The sequence below is a fragment of the Triturus cristatus genome, chromosome 3_2 (assembly GCF_964204655.1).
Source record: "Triturus cristatus chromosome 3_2, aTriCri1.1, whole genome shotgun sequence".
Taxonomy (NCBI): domain Eukaryota; kingdom Metazoa; phylum Chordata; class Amphibia; order Caudata; family Salamandridae; genus Triturus; species Triturus cristatus.
This window is the reverse complement of record NC_140584.1, coordinates 32,151,414-32,173,945: the sequence shown is the minus strand read 5'-3', so window position 1 is coordinate 32,173,945 and position 22,532 is coordinate 32,151,414. Positions and strand designations below refer to the sequence as shown.

General features: G+C 46.8%; 1 protein-coding gene across 10 annotated transcripts in view; it reads right to left on the bottom strand.

The window, feature by feature from the left end:
• APLP2 (amyloid beta precursor like protein 2) overlaps positions 1–22,532 on the bottom strand; it is a 697,478-nt gene that overhangs the window by 170,062 nt on the left and 504,884 nt on the right. For 8 of the 10 annotated variants that reach the window (XM_085647208.1, XM_085647210.1, XM_085647209.1 and 5 more), the window contains 3 exons: positions 20,853–20,927; positions 15,135–15,293; positions 13,901–14,029 (listed from right to left, as the gene is read on the bottom strand). In XM_085647208.1, the coding sequence (XP_085503334.1) occupies positions 13,901–14,029; positions 15,135–15,293; positions 20,853–20,927 (363 nt within the window). The remainder of the gene's footprint in view (positions 1–13,900; positions 14,030–15,134; positions 15,294–20,852; positions 20,928–22,532) is intronic. The other 2 variants (XM_085647211.1, XM_085647213.1) reach the window with 1 other exon arrangement.

The following is a 22,532-nucleotide window of genomic DNA, read 5'->3' as shown; positions in this document are numbered from 1 at the left end:
GGAGGCGAGGTGAAGCACAACCGAGTCCACGCCATCTTGAGGATGGGGGGGACCCCAGCCAACCAGGGACAGGCTCCTGCCCCCCTCCCACCGGAGAGGGTCAGAATAGGGGGTGTACCCACCCCAGGGAAGGGACCCATTGGTCCCTGCCCTTTACCTACCTGTAACGCCCCTAAATGTAGTATTTAGGTGCACCCTGAACCTTCCTTCCTCAGATCCATCAACCACAAGAAAAGAAGAAGGACGAGAAGCTGTGCAGAGCTAAGAAGAGGACGACGCCCACTGACTTGGCCCCAGGCCTGTCTACCCTGAAACCTGCTAATGCAAAACCCCGGCGTGTCCAGCGGCCAGCAACCTCAAAAACCCCGGAGGACCTGCCTGCATTCACTCTCCAAGCTGTTTCTCCCGTGAACACCGGACGTGTTTGAACTGCAGCTTCTGGTGCCAGCCAGAAACCGCGAATCCAGCACACACTGCACCCGCTGAGCCCGGCCTGTGTTTGAGTGACCTGCCTCAATCTTCCAGACAACGCCTGCAGCCTCAATCCAGGAAATCCCCCACCCCTACCGCGACCAGAGCGGGTAAGAAAATCCGACGTCTAAAGGCACCCCTGCACCAGACGTCCCACGGCCTTGTGTGCCCAACCCAGTGGTGCCTAACCATCCCTCTACATCCCAACTTACCCCTCGAAGTCGTGGTCACTCATGGAAGATTTTCGGCCCCCGAGCCTGCAGTGTTTTTGTCCCGGAGAATCTCCATTGAATTCAACAGGGCACCCGACCTCAAAACTGCACCCTGCACCCGGCTGCCCTAGCACCGCTGAGGGTGTCCCTTTGTTGCTAACTTGGTCCCCTACGTGCCCTGAACTTAACCCTAGGAGCTTTGCTCCCACAACCATGTGGCCTGCTTGCCAGCAGCCACCAACCGGAGTCCCCCTATACCCCATAGGATAACATTGTGCCTCAACACTCTGCACCCCGCCGCCCGAGTGCCGCTGAAGGTGCAACAGTGCATCACTGACCCTGGGAGACCCCCGAGTCTAACCCCAGAACCCTAACACAAAAGACCAATTACTTACCTTGAAACGGATAGTTCAATTTTCCTTATAGGATAACATTGACACTTTTTCTCTCAAAGAGTTTCTAAGTGTCGACTTTTGAAAACTGCAAATATTCCTTAAAAATCAGCCGATTAACCAAAACGCATTTTCTCAACTGTTTTGAGGGAATGTCCCAGTGCTGAATCCAGAATCCAGCCCTGAGTAAGAAAAAGTAACGATAAGGAATATGCTACTTACCAGTATGCATCTGTTCTTGGCATGTAGAGCTGCAGAGTCACACACTGAGGATAAGATCGCCATCTGGTGTTGGGCTCGGATGATTGCAGGTTGTTGTTGTCTTCGGAAGAAGCCTTTGGTCACGAGGTTGGTGACTCCTCCCCTGGACAACAGTGCGCATGGGCATCCACTCCATCGTCAGATTGTTTTTCGCCATGATGGGAAAAGATGGAGTGTATAGAAATGAAAGAAAGGATGTCCATGTGTAATGTCTAAGTAAGACGGATGCTGGAACAGATACAGGTCCCGGGGAGGCGGGCGGGCGTGTGTGACTCTGCAGCTCTACATGCCAAGAACAGATGCATACTGGTAAGTAGCATATTCCGTTCGAGGCATATGAGCTGCAGATCACACACTGAGGATAGATTATACAGCAGTGCTTCCCCTTAGCGGTGGTCGCCTGTATCCGTTGCAGCAGCTTGAAATAAAGTTTTTAGGACAGCCTGGCCCACGGAGGCCTGTTGTTTGGCCTGCACATCAACACAATAGTGTTTAGTGAAGGTATGCGTGGTAGACCACGTGGCTGCCTTGCAAATGTCTTCTAAGGGAATGTTACCTAAGAAGGCCATAGAAGCCCCTATTTTATGGGTGGAGTGCGCCCTTGGGGGAACTGTAAGTGTACGTTTAGCCTTGAGGTAGCATATTTGGATGCATTTAACTATCCACCGGGCTATACCTGATTTGGAGATTGGGTTGCCTTTATGTGGTGGTGCGAAAGCAACAAAGAGTTGTTTTGTCTTTCGAAAGGGTTTTGTCCTGTCGATGTAATAAAGCAAGGCTCTTTTGACATCTAAGGTATGTAGGGCCCTTTCAGCTACGGAGTCTGGGTTTGGGAAAAAGACCGGTAGCTCTACTGATTGGTTAAGGTGGAAAGGGGAAATCACTTTTGGAAGAAATTTAGGGTTTGTCCTAAGAACCACTTTGTTACGGTGTAGTTGTAAGAAAGGTTCCTCTAGTGTAAGGGCTTGTATTTCACTTACTCTGCGTAGGGAAGTGATTGCGATAAGGAAAGCTACCTTCCATGTTAGGAATTGTAATTCACATTTGTGCATAGGTTCAAATGGGGGACCCATGAGTCTTGTTAGAACCACATTGAGATTCCACACTGGTGCAGGTGGCAATCTTGGGGGAAGGATTCTTTTGAGACCTTCCATAAACGCTTTGATGGCTGGTACCTTAAAAAGGGACAGGTGTTGCCTATTTTGCAAGTAGGCTGCCAAGGCTGCTAGGTGTAAACGTATAAAGGAATACGCTAGATTGCATCTTTGCAAGTGTAGTAGATAGCAAATGATGTTTTGGATGGAAGCGTCCAATGGATGTATGTCATTATTAGCGCAGTAGATGGCAAATCGTTTCCATTTAGCGGCATAACACGCTCTAGTAGTAGGGCGTCTGGCTTCCTTTATGATATTCATACAGTCTGGAGGGAGATTGAGGTAACCGAACTCTAAGACCTCAGGAGCCAGATCGCTAGGTTCAGTGTTTGAGGATCTGGGTGTCTGATTTCTCCATGGTTCTGGGTTAATAGATCCGGGGAGAGGCGTAGTCTTTGATGTGGAACTAAGGATAGTTCTAGAAGCGTGGTGAACCACGGTTGACGTGCCCAAGTGGGAGCCACTAGTATTAGTGTTAGTGACTGTTGTTTCAGTTTGCGTACCACAAATGGAACTAGTGGGAGAGGCGGAAAGGCGTACGCAAATCTGCCTGACCAGTTCATCCATAGGGCATTGCCCTTGGACTGTGGGTGTGGAAATCTGGCGGCGAAGGTTGGGCATTTTGTGTTTTCGGGAGTGGCGAACAGGTCTATGTCTGGTTGTCCCCACTTTTGGAAGAAGGGGAGTAGAACCTTGGGGTGTAGTTCCCATTCGTGGATCTGCTGTGTGTGGCGACTTAGGAGGTCGGCCACCTGATTGTGGATCCCTGGGAGATGTTCTGCTAACAGATAGATGTTTTGGGGAATTGCCCATCTCCAGATTTGCTGTGCCAGTTGGGACAGTTGGGGAGAGTGTGTCCCTCCCTGTTTCTGTATATAATACATTGTCGTCATGTTGTCTGTGCGTATGAGGACAGTTTTGTTCTTTAGGTGAACTTGAAAGGATTTTAGTGCTAGGAACACTGCTAAGAGTTCCAGGTGGTTGATGTGGAGCAGTTTTTGTTGACTGGTCCATCTGCCCTGAGTGGTATGGTGAAGGAGGTGGGCTCCCCACCCCGTGAGAGATGCGTCGGTAGTTAGCACAACTTGTGGAAGAGGCTCTAAGAACGGTCGCCCTTTGGACAGGTTGATGGTGTTCCACCATTTCAGTGAGCGAAGTGAGCGACTGTCCACCAACACCAGATCGGTAAGTTGTCCGTGAGCTTGGTTCCACTGTTGTGCTAAACATTCCTGTAAGGGACGCATTTGAAGTCGTGCGTGTGGGACTATGGAGATGCATGACGCCATCATGCCTAGGAGCTGCATGAACACTCTTGCTGGAAGAGATGGATGAGTTTGAAACTGAGAGATGAGATTTTGTATACTGGCTATCCTGGCAGTGCTGGGATAAGCAATGGCCTTGGATGTATCTATGGTTGCTCCTAGATACTGATGTAAGTGGGAAGGTTGTAGGTGGGATTTGGGGTAGTTGATAGTGAATCCCAAATCGTGGAGAGTTTGAATCGTGCGATGAGTGTGGAGAACGCATTTTTGGTATGTATTGGCTTTTATGAGCCAATCGTCCAGATAGGGGAAGACATGGATCTGTTGTCTTCTGAGGTGCGCTGCCACGACTGCTAAGCACTTGGTGAACACTCTGGGTGCTGTTGTTACTCCGAATGGGAGAACTGTAAATTGATAGTGTTGCCCATCTACCACAAATCGTAGATATTTTCTGTGAGCGGGATGCATAGGGATGTGAAAGTATGCGTCCTTGAGGTCTAATGTGGCAAGGAAGTCTCTCTGTTGTAGGAGTGGGAGGACTTGTTGGAGAGTGGTCATATGAAAATGATCCGAATGTATATACTGGTTTAGTAGTCTGAGGTCCAGTATGGGCCTTAGTGTTTTGTCCTTTTTGGGAATGAGGAAGTATAGAGAATATACCCCTTTTCCCTGATGTTGAAGGGGGACTGGTTCTATCGCATGTTTTTGTAACAGGGATTGAACTTCTTGTTTGAGGAGAGAGAGATGATGTGAGGACATTGGGCGTTGTTTGGGTGGTATGTTTGGGGGGGATTGTATGAGTTCGAGGCAGTAGCCAGACTGGATAATTTGTCTTACCCATCTGTCTGTGGTGATGGAAGTCCAGACAGGTAGGAATTGTTGGAGTCGCCCCCCGACCGGAGTGGAATGGTCTGGGGGGAGTGGTGGCAAGTCACTGTTTGGTGGCTGGGGAGGTGCGGGTGTTGTTGTTATTGCCCCGCCCTCGGCCTTTGTTATTGTTTCCCCTATAACCTCCCCGGAAATAACCTCTGTTAGGGGATGTTTGTCCAGAATTTTTAAAGGTGGACGTGGTCTCAGTTGATGTGTTTTTGGAGCCTCCTCTATAAAAGGAGCGACGAAAGGAACCCCGGTTTTGAGGAGACTGCAGTGCTCCCATAGACTTGGCAGTTTCATTATCCTTCTTCATTTTTTCTAATGCAGTATCCACTGCAGGGCCAAATAACTGCTCTTGGTTGAAAGGTTGAGCCAGAATTGCGGTTTGAACCTCCGGTTTAAAACCGGAAATACGGAGCCAGGCATGTCGTCTGAGTAAGACGCTAGTATTGACCGCCCTAGAAGCAGTGTCTGCCGCATCTAAGGCGCATTTAATGGAGGCATTAGATATTAATTTGCCTTCTTGAATGAGGTCAGTGGCCTGGGACTTAAAGGGTTCAGGCAGATGTTGCATAAGGTCCTCAAGTTGGTCATAATGTGCCCTGTCATACCGAGCTAACAGGGCCTGGGTATTGGCAATACGCCAGTGGTTCGCCGCCTGTGCGGCGACTCGTTTGCCTGAGGCCTCTAAAAGCTTAGACTCCTTGTCTGGGGGGGGGGCGTTTCTCCAGTTGTCTGTGAGTTAACGCGCTTCCTGGCATTTGATACGACCAAGGAGTCTAAAGGGAGCTGGGCTTTAATGTATGCAGGGTCCTGCGGGGCTGGTCGGTACTTTTTTTCGATGCGGGGGTTGAGAACGCTCGCTCGAACAGGGTCTTTAAAGACGTCAGTGGCATGCTTTATAACCCCTTTAATCATGGGAAGTATATGAACAGTTTTTTGTGACTGCTCAAAGGTATCGAGGAGAAAATCCTCCTCAAGGGGGTCCGTGTGCATAGTGACACCATGGAACGTTGCTGCCCTATTTATTAGTTGGCCAAACCCTAGGTGGTCATCAGGAGGGGAGGGCTTGGAGGGGTAGGTAGTGGGGTCAGGCATGTCAGGCATTGGATAAGACCAGTCATCTACCGGTGCTGTGTCTGGAAAAGTAAACGGGTCGGTTGGATCAACAGGATCATTAAATAAATCAGGGTCCGCCCCTCCCCCTAAGTCATCATTATCATCCTGTGGAGGAGGTGAATGATAGGGAGGTGGTAAAGGTAAAGGTAAAGGAGAAACAGGAGGAGGAGGGGGGGACGGGTTAGAAGGTAAAACAGGAGAAGAAGGACGAAGTGGTGAAGTGGCACAGTCCTTTTTCCGTATGGGAGCTGGGGGAGGTGTAGTGTCCAGCTTCCGTTTTTTATATGGGATGGCAGTCACATGTCCAGTGTTAGGATTGATGTAGATCCGCTTTTGAGTAGGATCTGGTCGAAAAAGTTCATCTGGCTCCGAAGGTGGTGGCGGCGACGCCCGCTTCGGGTCTTTATGAGCTGTTTTTGGTGTGGACGTAGTTTTCGGTGCCGATGATGTTTTCGGTGCCGAAGGATGTTTCAGTTCCGATGGATTTTTCGGAGCCGATGGAGTTTTCGGTGCCGATGTATGTTTCGGTGCCGATGTATGTTTCGGTGCCGATGTATGTTTCGGTGCCGAGGGACTTTTAGGCATCGATGTCGAAGAACGTTTCGGCGCCGGTGGAGACTTCGGTGCCGAGGAACGTTTCAGTGCCGAAGGAGATTTCGGTCTCGAAGCCTGTTTCGGTGCCGACAGTGTTTTTTTCGGTGCCGAGGGTGTTAAAGGCACAATCACATGAGGTTTGCTCGAGCCCGAGCCACCTACAGGCTTAGATGTCTTCGGAGCCGGGCCCGAGGGCGGGGCTTCTGAAGAGGATTTCCGGTCGCGACTGGGCCCAGCTGGCGGAGTCTTGACCACTGTCTTTTTGGATGGGGCAGGGGCAGGGGGGGTGGTACTCACACGCTGCCCTGGAGTGATGAGGTCATCGGAATCGTCGGCCTCGGACACGATCTCGAGATCTTCGGTGTCGTCTTCGGGAACATCTTGAGCAAAGATGTCCTCCGGTTCTGGAGCTGGTTTGGCCATAATATGGCGTCGAGCTCTTCGGTCCCGGAGGGTCTTCTTCGAACGGAAAGCGGCACAAGCTGGACAGGTGGACTCGTTGTGTTCCGGCGACAGGCAGAGGTTACAAACCTCGTGGTGGTCACTGTGGGGGAACTTCGCTCCACACTGGGGGCATTTTTTGAAGGGTGTCCTGTCCATCAGCCGCTTCCGGAACCGGTCCGAGTTGATTTCGAAGTCGATGGAATGAAGATTAAGGAGTTAAATTGATTGCTAGAAGTTTTCTGCTGGAGCGGAAAAAAGTTCATCCGAACCCAATGGCGGAAAAAAACAATCTGACGATGGAGTGGATGCCCATGCGCACTGTTGTCCAGGGGAGGAGTCACCAACCTCGTGACCAAAGGCTTCTTCCGAAGACAACAACAACCTGCAATCATCCGAGCCCAACACCAGATGGCGATCTTATCCTCAGTGTGTGATCTGCAGCTCATATGCCTCGAACCCCAACTTACCTGCTAAGGGAATTTCCTCCCATAGGATAACATTGGTGATTCTATGTGAAAACGTTTCTAAGCGTCAACTTTTGAAATACAATAATATTCCTTAAAAATCATACCTTTAACCAAAACGCATTTGCTCACCTGTTTTCAGGAAATGTCCCAGGGCTGAACCTAGGATCCAGTCCTGTGGTTAGAAAAGTAATCTAAAAAGTAATTACATGCATTTTACTTAAAAAGCCCATTCAATTGAATGTACTATACCTGCAATGTGTTGCAAACTGCTTTCTTAAACCTGTAATCAAAACCAGTACCAGTTATTCTGCAATTCTGAACTGTCCTCAAACAACTAAATTACTACTGCAAAGTATTTATATGCTTATCTATACCAGGCTTGCTTGGTTCTAGAAATAAAACAGTATATTTTTTTATACAAAACAATTGGCCTAGAGTTCAGTTCTTGAGTGTGTGAGACCATTTGCCTTACTGCTCGACCAAGCTACCACTTTAGAGAGTAAGGTTCTATCTAACTTTAACCTCTGCCAAACCTCTGGAGACTCTTGGACTCTATACACACTGTACCTCACTTTGGTGCAGTATATATAGAGCCAGTTTCTTACACTGGGGTCTGGATGTCTTATCTCTCCATGGCTCTGAGAAAGAAGATTAGGAGTAAGGTGTAGTTTTTGGTGAGGAACTACTGATAGGTCCAACAGGGTTGTGAACCAAGGTTGATGGGCCTATGTGGGAGCAACTAGGATTAGCATGAGGGACTGCTGTCTGATTTTATGAACCACTTATAGAATGAGTGGGAGAGGCGGCAAAGCGTAAGCAAATATCCCTGACCAATTCACCCACAGTGCATTGCCTTTGGACAATGGGTGTGGATACCTGGACGTGAAGGTTGGGCATTTTGCGTTTAGGTGGGTAGCGAACAGATCTATCTCTGGGAAGCCCCACATTTGGAAGAATGGGAGGAGAACTTGAGGGTGGAGTTCCCATTCGTGGATCTGCTGTTGACGACTGAACAGATCTGCAACTTGGTTGTTTACTCCTGGAAGGTGTTCTACAAGGAGATACTTTTTTTTTTTAGGTATGGCCCATCTCCAGATGCTCTGGGCTAATTGTGAGAGCTGGAGAGTGTGTGCCCATCCCTGTTTTTGTATGTAGTACATTGCTGTCATGTTGTCTGTGTGAATTAGGACAGCTTTGCCTACTAGATGAAGTTGAAAGGCTTTCAATGCTAGAACAATTGCTAGCAGTTCTAGATAGTTTATGTGGAGTTGTTTTTGTTTCAGAGTCCACATGCCCTGAATGGAATGTTTTTGAAGATGAGCTCTCCAACCAGTGAGCGATGCGTCTGCTGTTAGCACTATCTGTGGAACCGGGTCGACGAATGGCCGCCCCTTGGAAAAGTTTTGTATGTTCCACCACTGCTGAGAGCGATGGGTGCGGCCATCTACCAACACTAGATCTGATAACTGACCTTGAGCCTGGTTCCACTGACGTGCTAAGCATTCCTGTAGGGGATGCATTTGGAGTCTTGCGTAAGGAACAATTAAAATGCAAGATGCCCTCATTCCTAGCAATTGCATGAACACTCGAGCTGGTAATGAGTACTGAGGCTGAAACTGTGATATTGGAGTCTGCATATTGCGGATCCTTACTGGGTTTAGATACGCTAGAGCTTTCAGAGTGTCTATTGTGGCTCCTAGATACACTTGTGTGTTGGATGGTTGGAGTTGAGACTTGGTGAGGTTTACAGCGAACCCAAGGTTGTGAAGCAGTTGGACTGTTTTTCGAGTGTGGCATAGGCAGCTGTGTTGCAAGCTGGCTTTTATTAGCCAGTCTATAGGTAGGGGAAGACGTGAATGTGCTGTCTTCTTAGATGAGCTGTTACTACTGCCAGACACTTGGTGAAGACCCTGGGTGCTGTAGTTACTCCGAATGGGAGAACCTTGAATTGATAATGTTGTCCGTCCACAACAAACCTGAGGTATTTCCGGTGAGCAGGGTGATTGGGAATATGGAGATAGGCGTCCTTTAAGTCCACAGTGGACAGAAAGTCGCCTTGCTGAAGGAGTGGGAGCACCTATTGAAGTGTGACCATGTGAAAGTGGTCCGACTGAATGTACAGATTTAGTTCTCTGAGGTCTTGTATAGGCCTGAGAGAGCCGTCCTTTTTGGGAATTAAAAAATACAGGGAGTATACTCCGTTCCCCTGGTATTTTAATGGGACTGGCTCTAAAGCGTGTTTTTCCAAGAGAGAACCTCTTGTTTTAGGGGGGCGAGATGCTCTTGTGACATGCATGTGATCTTGGAAGAATATTTGGGGGAGTGTCTCTAAGTTCCAGGCAGTAACCATATTGGATAATTTGTAGTACCCACTTGTCTGAGGTGATTGAATTCGAGACAGGTAGGAATTGCCCCGACAGGGGTGGAGTGATCGGGGGATGGCAGAAGGAAGTCACGGTTTGTTTGTGGGGAAAGTGTGTGTGGAGTTACCTCTGCTTCTTCCCTTACCACTGTTTCCTCTAAAGCCTCCTCTGAAATAACCTCTTGAAGAGGGGGGATTGGTTGTTGCCCTTGTAAGAGGAGGGATTGTCGGTGGACAGTTTTTGAACCACCCCTATAAAAGGAGCTGCAAAAGGTAGGTAGGTAACTGCAAAGCCCCCCATGGACGTAGTGACCTCAGTGTCCTTTTTCATCTTTTCCAGTGAGGTATCAACAGCTGGGCCAAAGAGATCCTCCTTATCGAATGGCTGCTTAAGGATGGAGGTTTGCACCTCTGGCTTGAAGTCTTATATTCTCAGCCAGGAATGCCTGCGTAAGACTACACTGGTGTTGACTGCACAAGCTGCTGTGTCTGCTGCGTCTAGGACACATCTAATGGATGTATTGGTGATAAGTTTACCTTCCTGAATAAGGTCATTAGCCTTCGATTTGTATTCATCGTAATGAGCCCTATCGTAGCGAGCCAACAGAGCTTGAGCGTTGGCAATGCGCCAGTGATTTGCTACCTGTGAAGCCACTCTTTTGCCCGAGGCATCAATAAGTTCAGACTCCTTATCAGGAGGAGGAGCGTCACCTGTGGTTTGTGAGTTAGCTTTCTTGTGAGCGTTGGAAACTAAAAGAGAGTCTAAGGGCAGCTGACCTCTAATGTAAACCGGGTCGGTGGGAGCAGGTTTATATTTTTTATCCACCCTAGGTGGAATTATCCTTGCCCTTGGGTCTTTAAATACCTCATCCATGTGTTTTAACATGTCTTTGAGCATTGGTAAGGTATGAGTAGCTCTTTGGGAAGAAGTAAGCGTTTTAAAGGGGAAATCCTCTTCTAAAGGCTCCTTACGGAGCTTCACCCCATGATATGGAGCAGCCCGGTTAAGGAGCTCAATGTTGTCGTCAGGTGGGGAGGCTCTGGAGGGAAATAATTCAGGGTCATTGTCTGTGTTTGGATCTGTATGATAATCTTCCCAAGGGTCAGTGTCCTGTGGCCTATCCTGATCCTCATCCCCTTTCATCCTGTGGGTCAGGTGAAAGTGGTGGTTGTGAATCTGATGGTGTGATGAGCAAGTTGAGATCAGCGGCAGAAGTAAGTGGAATATAAAGGGGAGAAGGGTTAGTACCCACACTCTTTCTTTTGAGAGGAATGGGGTAGTCCTCCGATAGGTCCATCTTCCGTGGAAGAGTGGCATGAATATGTCCTGTTTCAGGGTGGATTCTGCTTCAGATCCGAAGACGGGGCATCGGGCCGAGGCTCTTTAGAGGGATCGTCTTTCTCAGTATGTGCCGGTTTCGGCTCCGAGCCCTTAGGCGTCGAGGGTTTCGGCTTAGAGCTTTTCGGTGTTAAAGGTGGAATCTTGTGCAACTGTGGTATTGTGACCAACACATGCTTGGACTTGTGTTTCGGCGCCGAAGGTGTTGGTTCGGCATCAGAGATGGGCTGGCCCGAGTTGGAAGGTTTCTCTTTGGGTTTCGGAGCTGGGCCTGAGGGCGGGGCGTCGGAAACTTTTTGTCGGTGCTGACCTTGGCCCGAGGGCAGAGGAGGGACTGGAGCCTTTGATTTATGTTGAGGGGGCAAAGGGGTATCTTTACTCCCGCTACGTTGACCCGGAGTAACCTGCTCCTCTTGTTCCATGTCGGAGTCGGCCTCGGACACGGAGACCAGTTCTTCTTCGACTCCTTGAGCATAATGTTCAGTGTCGGAATATTCGCCAAAGATGTCCAGTGCGGAGCCACTGAGGTGTTGCATCTCGTGGCGTCGAGCCTGACTGTCACAAAGTGTATTTTTCAATCGAAACGATTGACAAGCAACGCAGTCGTTCTCGTCTTGTTCCGGGGACAAGCAGAGGCTGCATACTTCCTTCAAGTCTGTGCATGGAAACTTAGCACGACACCCGGGACAGAACTTGAAGAGAGTCTGTTCCATCGACTGCTAGCGCGTTCAGCGCGGGTAGACCCGGCGGCCTGCCACGAGTTTCCCGATCGAAGGTTTTCCGAGGTGAGACAATACGAGTCGAATGGGGAACCGCAATCGATAACAATACCGTTGAGGGTAGTGGAGTGCACGTCGAAGGGGTCCGAAAACGGTACCGAAACGGAGCTCAGCAATACACATCTGAACCCGATGGTGGAAAAAAAACAATCCAAGGATGGAGTCGATGCCCATGCGCACTATCACCGAAAAGAGGAGTCACATACCTCATGACTGGAAAGACTTCTTCGAACAAAAACAAAGTGCAAACATCCGGACCCAACACTAGATGGCGATCTATGCATAAGAATATGAACTGCAGCTCATATGCCTCGAACGTATTATTCTCATCAATACTGTGCCTTACTAACAGCATTTGAAAAGTATATATTTTTGGCCCTGATGAAGCGACATGTTGTGAAACACGTGTTGCAAGAGTAAAAATCTCTTGATTATTGATCAATTTCTAGTCAATGAGTATCACCCAAGTTGTAAAGATCTAAAAAAACAGTCTGTGTTTTACTAAAATACCTTGATGATCAGTTATTGCAGCCTGTTTTGGGCCGCAGCCACTCTGGCTGGCTCTATGTTGCACCTCCCTAATTACCCATGATTCAAGTACCCAGTCTACGCCATCGTCCCTTTCTTTCTACTTTGTGTTGGGGGCCTTCTCGGGTAACTACATCCTCAGAGGCTGCTGGATGGCAGCAGCTAAAACAAAGGTGCATCGAACAGGCCACGGCTGGGGCAGAAGCATATGGATCACATCTCCACTGCTATCTTGGGCTTGGTCTGCTTGTCAGTCTGCCACAGTGTTTTTTTCCATAAATATATTTCTAGTTATTGCAAATGAGCTTATGCTAGTCACTGCCAACATTTCTACAATGTCTCTTGTGTGTAAATGTCCCATTTCAAACGTAACGATTTACTTCAAGAATTCCACTGTCTTCTACTGCCAAAAGCCTCACCAATGCCAGAATGCGCTATGGAACCTTTTAATATGCATTGATTGGGCACAGCAACCTTCTGGCATGAGATGCACAACCAGGCCACAGGAACAAGTACTGGCTGATTGGCAGCTGTTCATCTCAATCTCCTCTCACTGACTGAGCCTGATAAGCAAACTGAATGATAAAGGCAGTTAAATCTCATGGTCCTGCTTGGACATGCACACTAAAAAGCAATTGAGGTCGACAGCTCAACACTCTCCCGTCTTCTCCAACAGAGTTAATTTCATGAACAAAGATTAGGCCATCAGCTTAGGTAGGTTGAGAGTGTTGGTTGGCTATAGACCTTAATAAGCTAGATACTAGTCGAGTAAGGTAGTCTTTGCTGACTTTATCTTCAACATCACAGCTAGCTGCTCAGTGAGCACAGAAAGATCCAGATGACTCAAGAGGCATTCATTGTCATGCCTACGTAACACCACATTAGCAACTATTTCAGCTTTATGTGGGTTTTCACACCCATGCTAAAACAGGTATATTTTAAGATTCAGGGCAAACTGCTGATCAAACTATATTTATTCACAGCCTCGACACTGCTGATCTCCGAAACAAGTTAACACGCTCAGCTTAACACAACAGAAACAGAGCGTATGCTCATTAATTTCATCAATAACAGTCAGAAATGTGTGCATCTGTGTACTCCAGTCATCAATGGCAATAGATAGACGCGTGTCTAACAGATTTCAGACATTTTTGTTTGCTAATAAAAATGTTTCCATTGACTCCTTAACATAAAAAATGAAAGTAGTATTACAAATACTAACAATTCTCTGAAATCCTGCTCCTCAGCTAAGCTGTTAACCGGACTGTTTGTCATTTATGTGGATCTTAATAGTTTCAATCATGTTAAAACATTTAAATTAGTTCTAACAATTATATTTAAAAACAAATTGGGTTTGGAAAGTTTGCTCCCAATAAGTTTTGATCAGTTGACAAAACTAAACATAAATATCAAAAGCTATACAGGGCTGGCTGTGCATCAATACTTAAGTAACAACAAAAATACTGCTAGTAATTACTACTTTATATTCAATGTAACACAAGGCGCTGCCAGGGTAGGACAGGATCACACCTCTGAACAGAATGCAACTCCACCTTTTGATACAAATCTTCAGAGCAGCGGCCCATACTCAGCAAACAGCACTCGTATTACTAAATATGTCTGTAAAGCAATGCTTTAAGTACCTGAGATTTCATTTGTGCTGCCTTTTCTGGGTCTACAGCTAGGACATGTTGGTAATGGCGGACAGTGTGGAGACGGTCTTTATACTCAACACGCACGTATCGCTTCAGGGCTTGTAAAATACGATGAGGCTAGAAAGAAAGAAATTAGCTGTATTACCAACGCAATCAAATCTTTAATCCGCATTTAAAGATTGGGACTAAACTTGAAATAGCTAGAAGAATTATAACTTAGTGGAAACACTTTTGTATCGGAGATTCAATAACAGTATGCTGGCATCCCAGACTGAAAGAAATCGCCCTCATAAAAGAAAAGAGGCCTGCTTTCCTTGATTCGTAGGACACCTAGGGGCCAGATGTCTGCTTAAATAACGTGTCCTGATGCTATTGTGAAGAAGTCGTGTAATATGAGGAATTTGAAGTTTCTACTGCGCTCACTGTCCACCACCTAGATCGACAAGAAACGATACCATAAACTATCAGAAAGGTTGACGGTATGCAGAGCATGTATTTTAGTGGTCAATATGTTTGTGTAACCAGGAGAATGGGGGTCAGTATTCAACTTTATCCCAATGACCAAATGTGTGTGTTTATAGGCAAATTGATGTGAAACGAGCCACCAGTTCTCATTGCTGAAAATTGTGGTGCAGTTAGAAATAAACTGAAAGCCAGCATAGAAATGTTTTGTCTATTCCACCGAGTCTGCCATTACTCAATGTGACACATCTAAACAATAGGGAGCATAGCCAAGTAAAATACCAACAGAGCACTTTGAGTCCAGTCAACGAGATTCCCGGAACCATAAAGAGCACCAAGATTCAAAAGTAATTCTAACCATACAAATTGTGGGAATATGCAATACAAATGGCCTTAACAAAACATAAAAAAAATATAAAACATTGCATGCTTTCTACAAACCAAAAGGTACAACTTAAATCCATTCTAACCTAGTCCCAATACGAAACGTCAGTGTAGAACTCTAGTCAGACTTTAACCCAAGTGTGTTGTAAAAGATGTACATGCAGGTTAAGCCACCTTTAAAATCAATCTCAACGCTTTATGGCATCACTGGATAAAATCACTGTTATTTTCTAAGAGTCGGGATTAGTATTTTAGTCAGTCAACCTGTGAAAATAATAAAAGAAGACAGTCTGCGCCATTCCACCAGGTTTTTAACAACACATGGCAAGGTACTTCGAAAAGTGTTGCCCTACAGAATGAGGTACAACTGGTATACCCGTGGAGGATCTGACTGCAGTGCAGCACGGTAATTCTCCAATGCAATGCTGCGGCGGTCGTTCAGCATTGCCTCTACACGAGCCAGGTGAGTCTCCACTAGTTGTTGCTTCTCGCTTGCTGCTTCCTTCTCCAGGGACTCCACCCTAGCTTGGAAATGCTGAAAAGACAAAGAATCATCATGTCAGTCAACTGGCCTCAATTATCAGTATTTCAAAAAGGAGCCTCGCATGCTTTTAACAGATTGCTGTAAACAGACCTTCTCACACCCAGTCTGGATACACTGCTAGTGACACATTCTCAGTGACATCAGCTGGCCTGGCTCAAAATCCCCTTCACTTCTCTGTCTCTTATTTGTAACTCACAAATGGGACTTCTAATGCATCATTGATCAGGAATCACGCGCAATCAATCAGTCATTTGTAAAGAGCACTACATACCCGCAAGGGTCTCAAGGCGCTGGGGAGAGGGGGGGGGGGGGGGCTACTGATTGAACAGTCATGTCTTGAGCATCCTCCTGAAGGTCAGCAGGTCTTGGGTCTGTCGTAGGCTCAGTGAGAGGGTTTTCCATGTCTTGGCGGCGAGGTGGGAGAAGGATCTCCTGCCGGTGGTTGTTCTTCGGATGCACGGGACAGTGGCAAGTGACAGGTCGGCGGAGCGTAGCTGGCGGTTGGGGATGTAGAAGGAGAGTCGTCTGTTGAGGTAGGCTGGGCCGGTCTTGTGGAGTGCCTAGTGTGCGTGGATGAGGAGCTTGAAGGATATTCTCTTGCTGACGGGGAGCCAGTGCAGGTCCCTCAGGTGGGAGGTGATGAGGCCGTGGCGTGGTACGTCAAGGATCAGTCGTGCCGAGGCGTATTGGATGCATTGTAGTCGTTTGATGAGCTTGGTCGCGCAGCGATCAATAGCAAAGAAGGGTCCACTCTAAGATGAGCAGGCGAGAGTGGGAATGGGTTAGAGCATTGGGCAGTGGTAAGTATGTAATTTCATTTAGGGATATGATGACGATTTTGAGTGAGAAACAGGAGGAGATGTTGTGCATGCAGCCCATTTATCTCTTGAGAACAAGCTCCCCTGCTATTGTGCCTTCTGCCAGAAGGAAACAGCTCAACAGTCCCTACTTCTCCCCTCTCAAACACATTCGAAATCTTCTGCCCATGCAACCTCTTGACAGGCCTTCCAAGATTCGCTCCATGTTAGCAGATAATGGGTCAATTTAGATAACTAAATAGGAATGATTTTTGAATTTGGATGCCCAGTGGCAGCCAGCTTCACAACCACTGCCAGGTCATAGAGCCAGTACAACCTAACTGGGCATTGTACAAGGGCAACGGGATACCAAGCCAGAATACCACCCTGGCAGCCTGTCCCTGGAGGCCATGGCAAATAACACCGTTGACCCTGTTCTTAAGAAACCTTGAGATGGTACTCCCTTAAACTCGGAAGTCTTACATCCCAGAATTCCCATCTGTTTGCATAATGAAAAGCAATAGCCGCATACATCCTTACTGCACTTGTCTTTTCAAGATACATGCACTGCATAATCTAAAACCTATATTGCAGGGGTTGGGAGAATAAAAATGGACTATAAGAGTATTAATAGGCGATGTAAGGAAATCTAAGGGAATACACAATGCCACACAGTACATTTGTAGCTACCTTTTTGAAGCACTTCATCAGCCACAAGAACAAGTTACTTACCTTCGGTAACGATGTATCTGTAAGAAACATTAGTTAGTTAGATTCCTCACCTTAGAATATCCCCAGGCGTCAGACTGGATCCGGAAGATTTTTCGTCAGCAATACCCCTTGCGCGTCGCTAGGCGTCGTCTGCGGCTCCGCGTCCGTCGTCGGCGTCGTGCGCCGGAATGACGTCGGAGTACTTAGACGCCGCCCTCGCGCGCTGACGTCAGTTCTTGTACATAGCCTTCCGCGCCAGGAACGCAGAGCCATGCAAAGCCCGACACTGGTGCCAAAAATAAAATCTAGGGGCCTGAAAAGGATAACCTTAACCCTAGATGTCAGTTCGCAGAACGGGGAGGATCGGTGGGTCGGTGAGGAATCTAACTAACTAATGTTTCTTACAGATACATCGTTACCGAAGGTAAGTAACTTGTTCATCTGAAAGAAACACGTTAGTTAGATTCCTCACCTTAGAATAGATACCCAAGCAATACCATCCCCGGTGGTGGGTCTGCGAACCAAGATCACACCAGAAAGTCCTGGAGGACAGAACGGCCAAAGAAGCCATCCCTCCGGACTTGGCTGTCAAGGCAATAATGCCTGGCAAACGTGTGTAACGAAGCCCACGTCGCCGCCTGACAGATGTCCTGCAAAGGGACTCCCCGTCCCAAAGCAGTAGTAGCCGCTGTGGCCCGAGTAGAATGGGCGCGCAGCCCAACAGGAGGGTCCTTTTTTGCCAAAGAATAGCAAATTTTGATACACAAAACGACCCACCGAGAGATGGTCCGTTTGTGCACAGCTTTCCCCTTCTTAGCGCCCACGTACCCAACAAAAAGCTGGTCATCCACCCGGAACTGTTTTGTGCGGTCCAGATAAAAGGAGAGCGCACGTTTTGGGTCCAGACGGTGGAGCCTCTCTTCCTCTTTGGAAGGATGCGGAGGCGGAAAGAAGGTGGGCAAGGTGACAGACTGCCCAAGATGAAATGGAGTCACCACTTTCGGAAGAAAGGAAGGACGAGGCCGAAGGACAACCTTGTCCGGATGAACAGAGAGAAAAGGAGGCTTTGAAGATAAAGCCTGGAGCTCACTCACCCGTCTAGCCGAGGTGATGGCTACCAGAAAAGCAGTCTTAAGAGTCAGAAGACGAAGAGGACAATTGTGAAGAGGCTCGAAGGGAGCGCACATCAGGAATGTCAAGACCAGATTCAAGTCCCATTGAGGCATTACAAAAGGGACAGGAGGGAACGTGTGAGTAATGCCTTTGAGAAAGCGTGTAACCACAGGGGACTTGAAAAGAGAAGGCTGATCAGGAAGCCGCAAGAAGGCGGAGATGGCAGCAAGATAACCTTTCAGGGTGCCCAGGGCAGAGCCCTGCCGGGCCAAAGAAAGAAGAGAACCTCAGAAAGAGGGGCGGAAAGGGGATCCACAGCCTTTGCTGTGCACCATGCCACAAATTTGTTCCACCGGCAGGCGTATACCGTCTTTGTGGAGGGACGCCTGGCACCCCTGAAATTGATATGTGCACATATGTTGCACACACACATGCTCTAAGGGCATGTGTGCGCGCAACATGAAACTTTGAAAAATGCACAAAAGTGCATTTTTCTAAGTTTTTGCAAATTACCATGAAGTTCATCTTCATGGTAATTTGCTCCCCCTATTAGCGTAATCGCTAATTTTTTAACTTTAATGCATTGCATTTAAGGAATCTCAATTTGGGATTCCTTAAATGCAATCGCAATTTAAGGAATCGCTATTTAAGGATTCCTTAAATTGCGATTTTTGCATTTGGGTTGATTCGGTTTTTTTTACTCGCTAACGGGAGTTATTAGCGATTCGGTATTTTACCGACTGGATTTTGGCTTGATGCATGAGGCTGTTTGTTTTTTGCATTGTAAGACATCTTATGCTAAATTAGGCAGGACCGAGTCGGTTATGGTGACACGCCTATGATCAAGGCAATAGGTCTGAATGATTCAATGGGAAAACGTTATGTCAGGTGCAATCAGTCGGCTTTGAGAAATTGTCCTAGCCTAGTGGCCTAATGGCGCATAGATCAAAAACTATTGGATTAAAGCGGCCTGCTACCATTTACTTATTTGTGATTTCATTGTATATTCTTTTTTACCGTTTTATATAGTACAAACCCTGCCCAAAGGCATTAGAGATTTTTTGTGAGCACTAAATTACATTATCCAAAGTCATATTATTATTTTTTAAGCACTGGAAGTTTAAGTTATTTGCCCAGAAACATAGGATCTTTGAGCAGATGCATTGACTCAAATCTGGTTCCCCAGTTCCAGTCAGCAGCTCTGGACGTTCGGGCATATCTCCTTCCATAAAAAGATGATCAGGTTACTCTTCTGGCATCATAATACAACAAGAATCTGAATTTCCCAGTTATATATTTTGGTTTCTCAAGAGTAGTTTAAGTTAATTATGTACACAGGGTTCATATACAGATTGGCTACAACGCTGCTTTAAAGCTATACACACTCTTTCAGAACATGATGAGGGATGCACTGCATTCCAGAACAAAAATGGGCACTGGCAAACCCAATATGGCTCACCTATGTGAGAGCTATGGTCTTTGTCAATTTCTTTTAGCCATGTTGTAGAGCTGCTGCGTAGCAAGGATATATTTAAGAAAAAAAAGTACTTTGACATGGAAATGGGGGGGAAGCTCAAAAAACGAAAAAGCGTTTTGACGTAGCCAGCGCTGGGCCGCTTCATAGTGCTTTTTGTCCCCTTATGAGGTTGGGGGGGGGGCAAAACAGACATCAGGGGGATGGAAGGGGAGAGGCAAATGCGGACAACTAAGTCAACATGGACAACGAGAGGGTGGGAGGGAAAAGGCAACACAGACAAAGGGGGGGTGGGAGGGAAGAGGCAACACAGACAAAGGGAGGGTGGGAGGGAAGAGGCAACACGGACAAAGGGAGGGTGGGAGGGAAGAGGCAACACGGACAAAGGGAGGGTGGGAGGGAAGAGGCAACACGGACAAAGGGAGGGTGGGAGGGAAGAGGCAACACGGACAAAGGGAGGGTGGGAGGGAAGAGGCAACACGGACAAAGGGAGGATGGGAGGGAAGAGGCAACACGGACAAAGGGAGGGTGGGAGGGAAGAGGCAACACGGACAAAGGGAGGGTGGGAGGGAAGAGGCAACACGGACAAAGGGAGGGTGGGAGGGAAGAGGCAACACGGACAAAGGGAGGGTGGGAGGGAACTGGCAACACAGACAAAGGGAGGGAAGGGGCATCACGGACAAAGGGAGGGTGGGAAGGAAGAGGCAACACGGACAAAGGGGGGGTGGGAGCGAAGAGGCAACACGGACAAAGGGAGGGTGGGAGGGAAGAGGCAACACGGACAAAGGGAGGGTGGGAGGGAAGAGGCAACACGGACAAAGGGAGGGTGGGAGGGAAGAAGCAACACATACAACAGCAGCGTGGGCGGGAAGAGGCAACATGGACAATGAAAGGGTGGGAGGAAACAGGCAAGAGGGTGGGGGTCAGCAGTGAAGGGGCAACACAGATAGCTGGCGGGTGAGGAACATTTGGGAAGAAGCAACACGGTCAAAGAGGAGTAGGGATGGGAGGGAAGATTCAACTGACAAGGTGGGCAAGGGATGGGAGGGGAGAAGCAACAAGGAAGACAAGTGAAGATAGTATAACAATAGTACCTCAGTCACAGTTCCAGCAGCGAAAGGAACTTAATCAAAATGAAGCAATTAGTGCTTAGTCCATGCTTCAGGTGAAAGAAGAGGAAGTGAAGACGACAGGCACTGCCCAATTTGGAGTTAGCCAATGAAAGTGGCGATGGAGACCATGAATGGTAAGCAAAGGATGAGTTTCAAGCCCCTTGCTGAAAATCACTATCTCTTGCACTCTAGAACGCATGTGCTAGCACATGCACTGTTATAGGCGAGACCTAACAGTGCGATCTGTAGCCATGTTTCTTTGAAGGAGCAAAGACGATTCAGTTAGTAGGACTGTTTAGCTAAGTGCTGTGTGTTACATGCCAGGGCTATACAATACAATTACCTGGATAAGAGTTTGCCTTTCAGTCTTTGGCAAGTTCTTAGCCTGGCGCTCAGCTTCTTCCCACTCCTTTTTCACCTTAAAGAAAAACAAAGCTTTAGAATAGCTTTGACAATAACAATGTGTTGCTTTTCACATAAAAATAGCAGCTTAGCAGGGCTACAATTAAAAACTGTCTGAAAATGGTCATACAGATAAAGTCACTTTTTGATGGTTCAATATCCATGATGCCTTCCATTGAAATTTCCAAGGGCTAAAATGCCCACGTTTTACTTATGACTATACTAACATGTAAACCGCTGTGATTGTCAACAGGTCGGTTGACTGATCGGATCAGATAGAATATTTCAATCCACCTGCCAAATACTCTGGGTAGGTGAGGGGAGGAGGTAGTAGTAACACGGCTGCCAGGGCTGTCACATGAAAACAGAAGCAAGTACAGTATCTAAGCATGAACTGCTCATTGTCACACCCAAGAAATACGCTATATCAGTCATGACACTCAGCAATTTAAATGCACTTTTAATTAAGGGGCTAACTATCAAACTCAAGGTGCGCATTGGAGATTATATGTATGCCGGTGACCTCTGCAAAACTGGGTTCATGCTAAATGGTCAGCTGAGACACCCAGAAAACTGAGTTGAAGTTCTAGCTCCCACACGTAACCTAACTCTGAGCAAATGAGAGTTGGAAACAGTCTAGAATAAAAAGTATTACGCCTTTGTTACAAAAAAATATTGATTTATTTAATTTCATAAAAGAGAAGTGCACAGATAAAACATCAGTTGGGGATAAAATTCTGTTGCGAAATACTATTTGCCAAGAGTAGTATTTTGAGTGGTTTTGCTGACAGTTGCTTATGCCAGTTTGGTTTTGATTTTTAATATGTCAACTGGAATAAACAACCAAAAAATAATAAAAATCAACTGAAGTATCACGTTCCAGTATAAAAAACAAGTTTGGTTAGCGAAATTTAGTACAGTGACATCGGTAGCCTAATACCAATAAGATAAGAGAATATAGCAAAATCATACTCTTTTCACAAACTGTAGAAGGGGAAATAGACCAACACTGTCACAGTGGGCATCAACAAAACTAACATGTACATTTGTAACCATTCATATGTAAATTAGGGAAAGCAAGTACACTTCACTGGGATCTTTTGGAAGGTGACGGGTGCCAGCCCTCACCAAAATCACCCAGTTAACTCCTACTTGTTCAGTTAAGCTGATGGTGAATTGATCGCTCTCCTCCTAAAGGAGCTGGAGAAGTCTGGCTTAACAGTAGGTTTAAGAATCAACTGGTAGCGTGTTCTATTTATGTTAACGCATGTAAGGTGATAAGAATGACTGAATACGTATTTTCAGTTCAAATACAGAACTCATTTAATAGAAATACATTTAAAGTAACTTTACAAAAATTTATTAAAGCTTTATTGCCTTTTATACTACTTTTTCTATGCCATATTGGATTCTCATTACTTTGTAATTCTGTAATCATTTTCACTAGAACCACCCTGCCCGAAAACATACACAAGGATCAAATGCAAGCAAGAGTTCAGCCAAACCATTTTGCTGACCGTTTGCAGAATTTCACAGCCATCAAACAAGCAGACATCATAAAGATGTACCCCATTATTCATATGATCAACAAGTCTAGCAACCCAGATACCACCCTTATAAA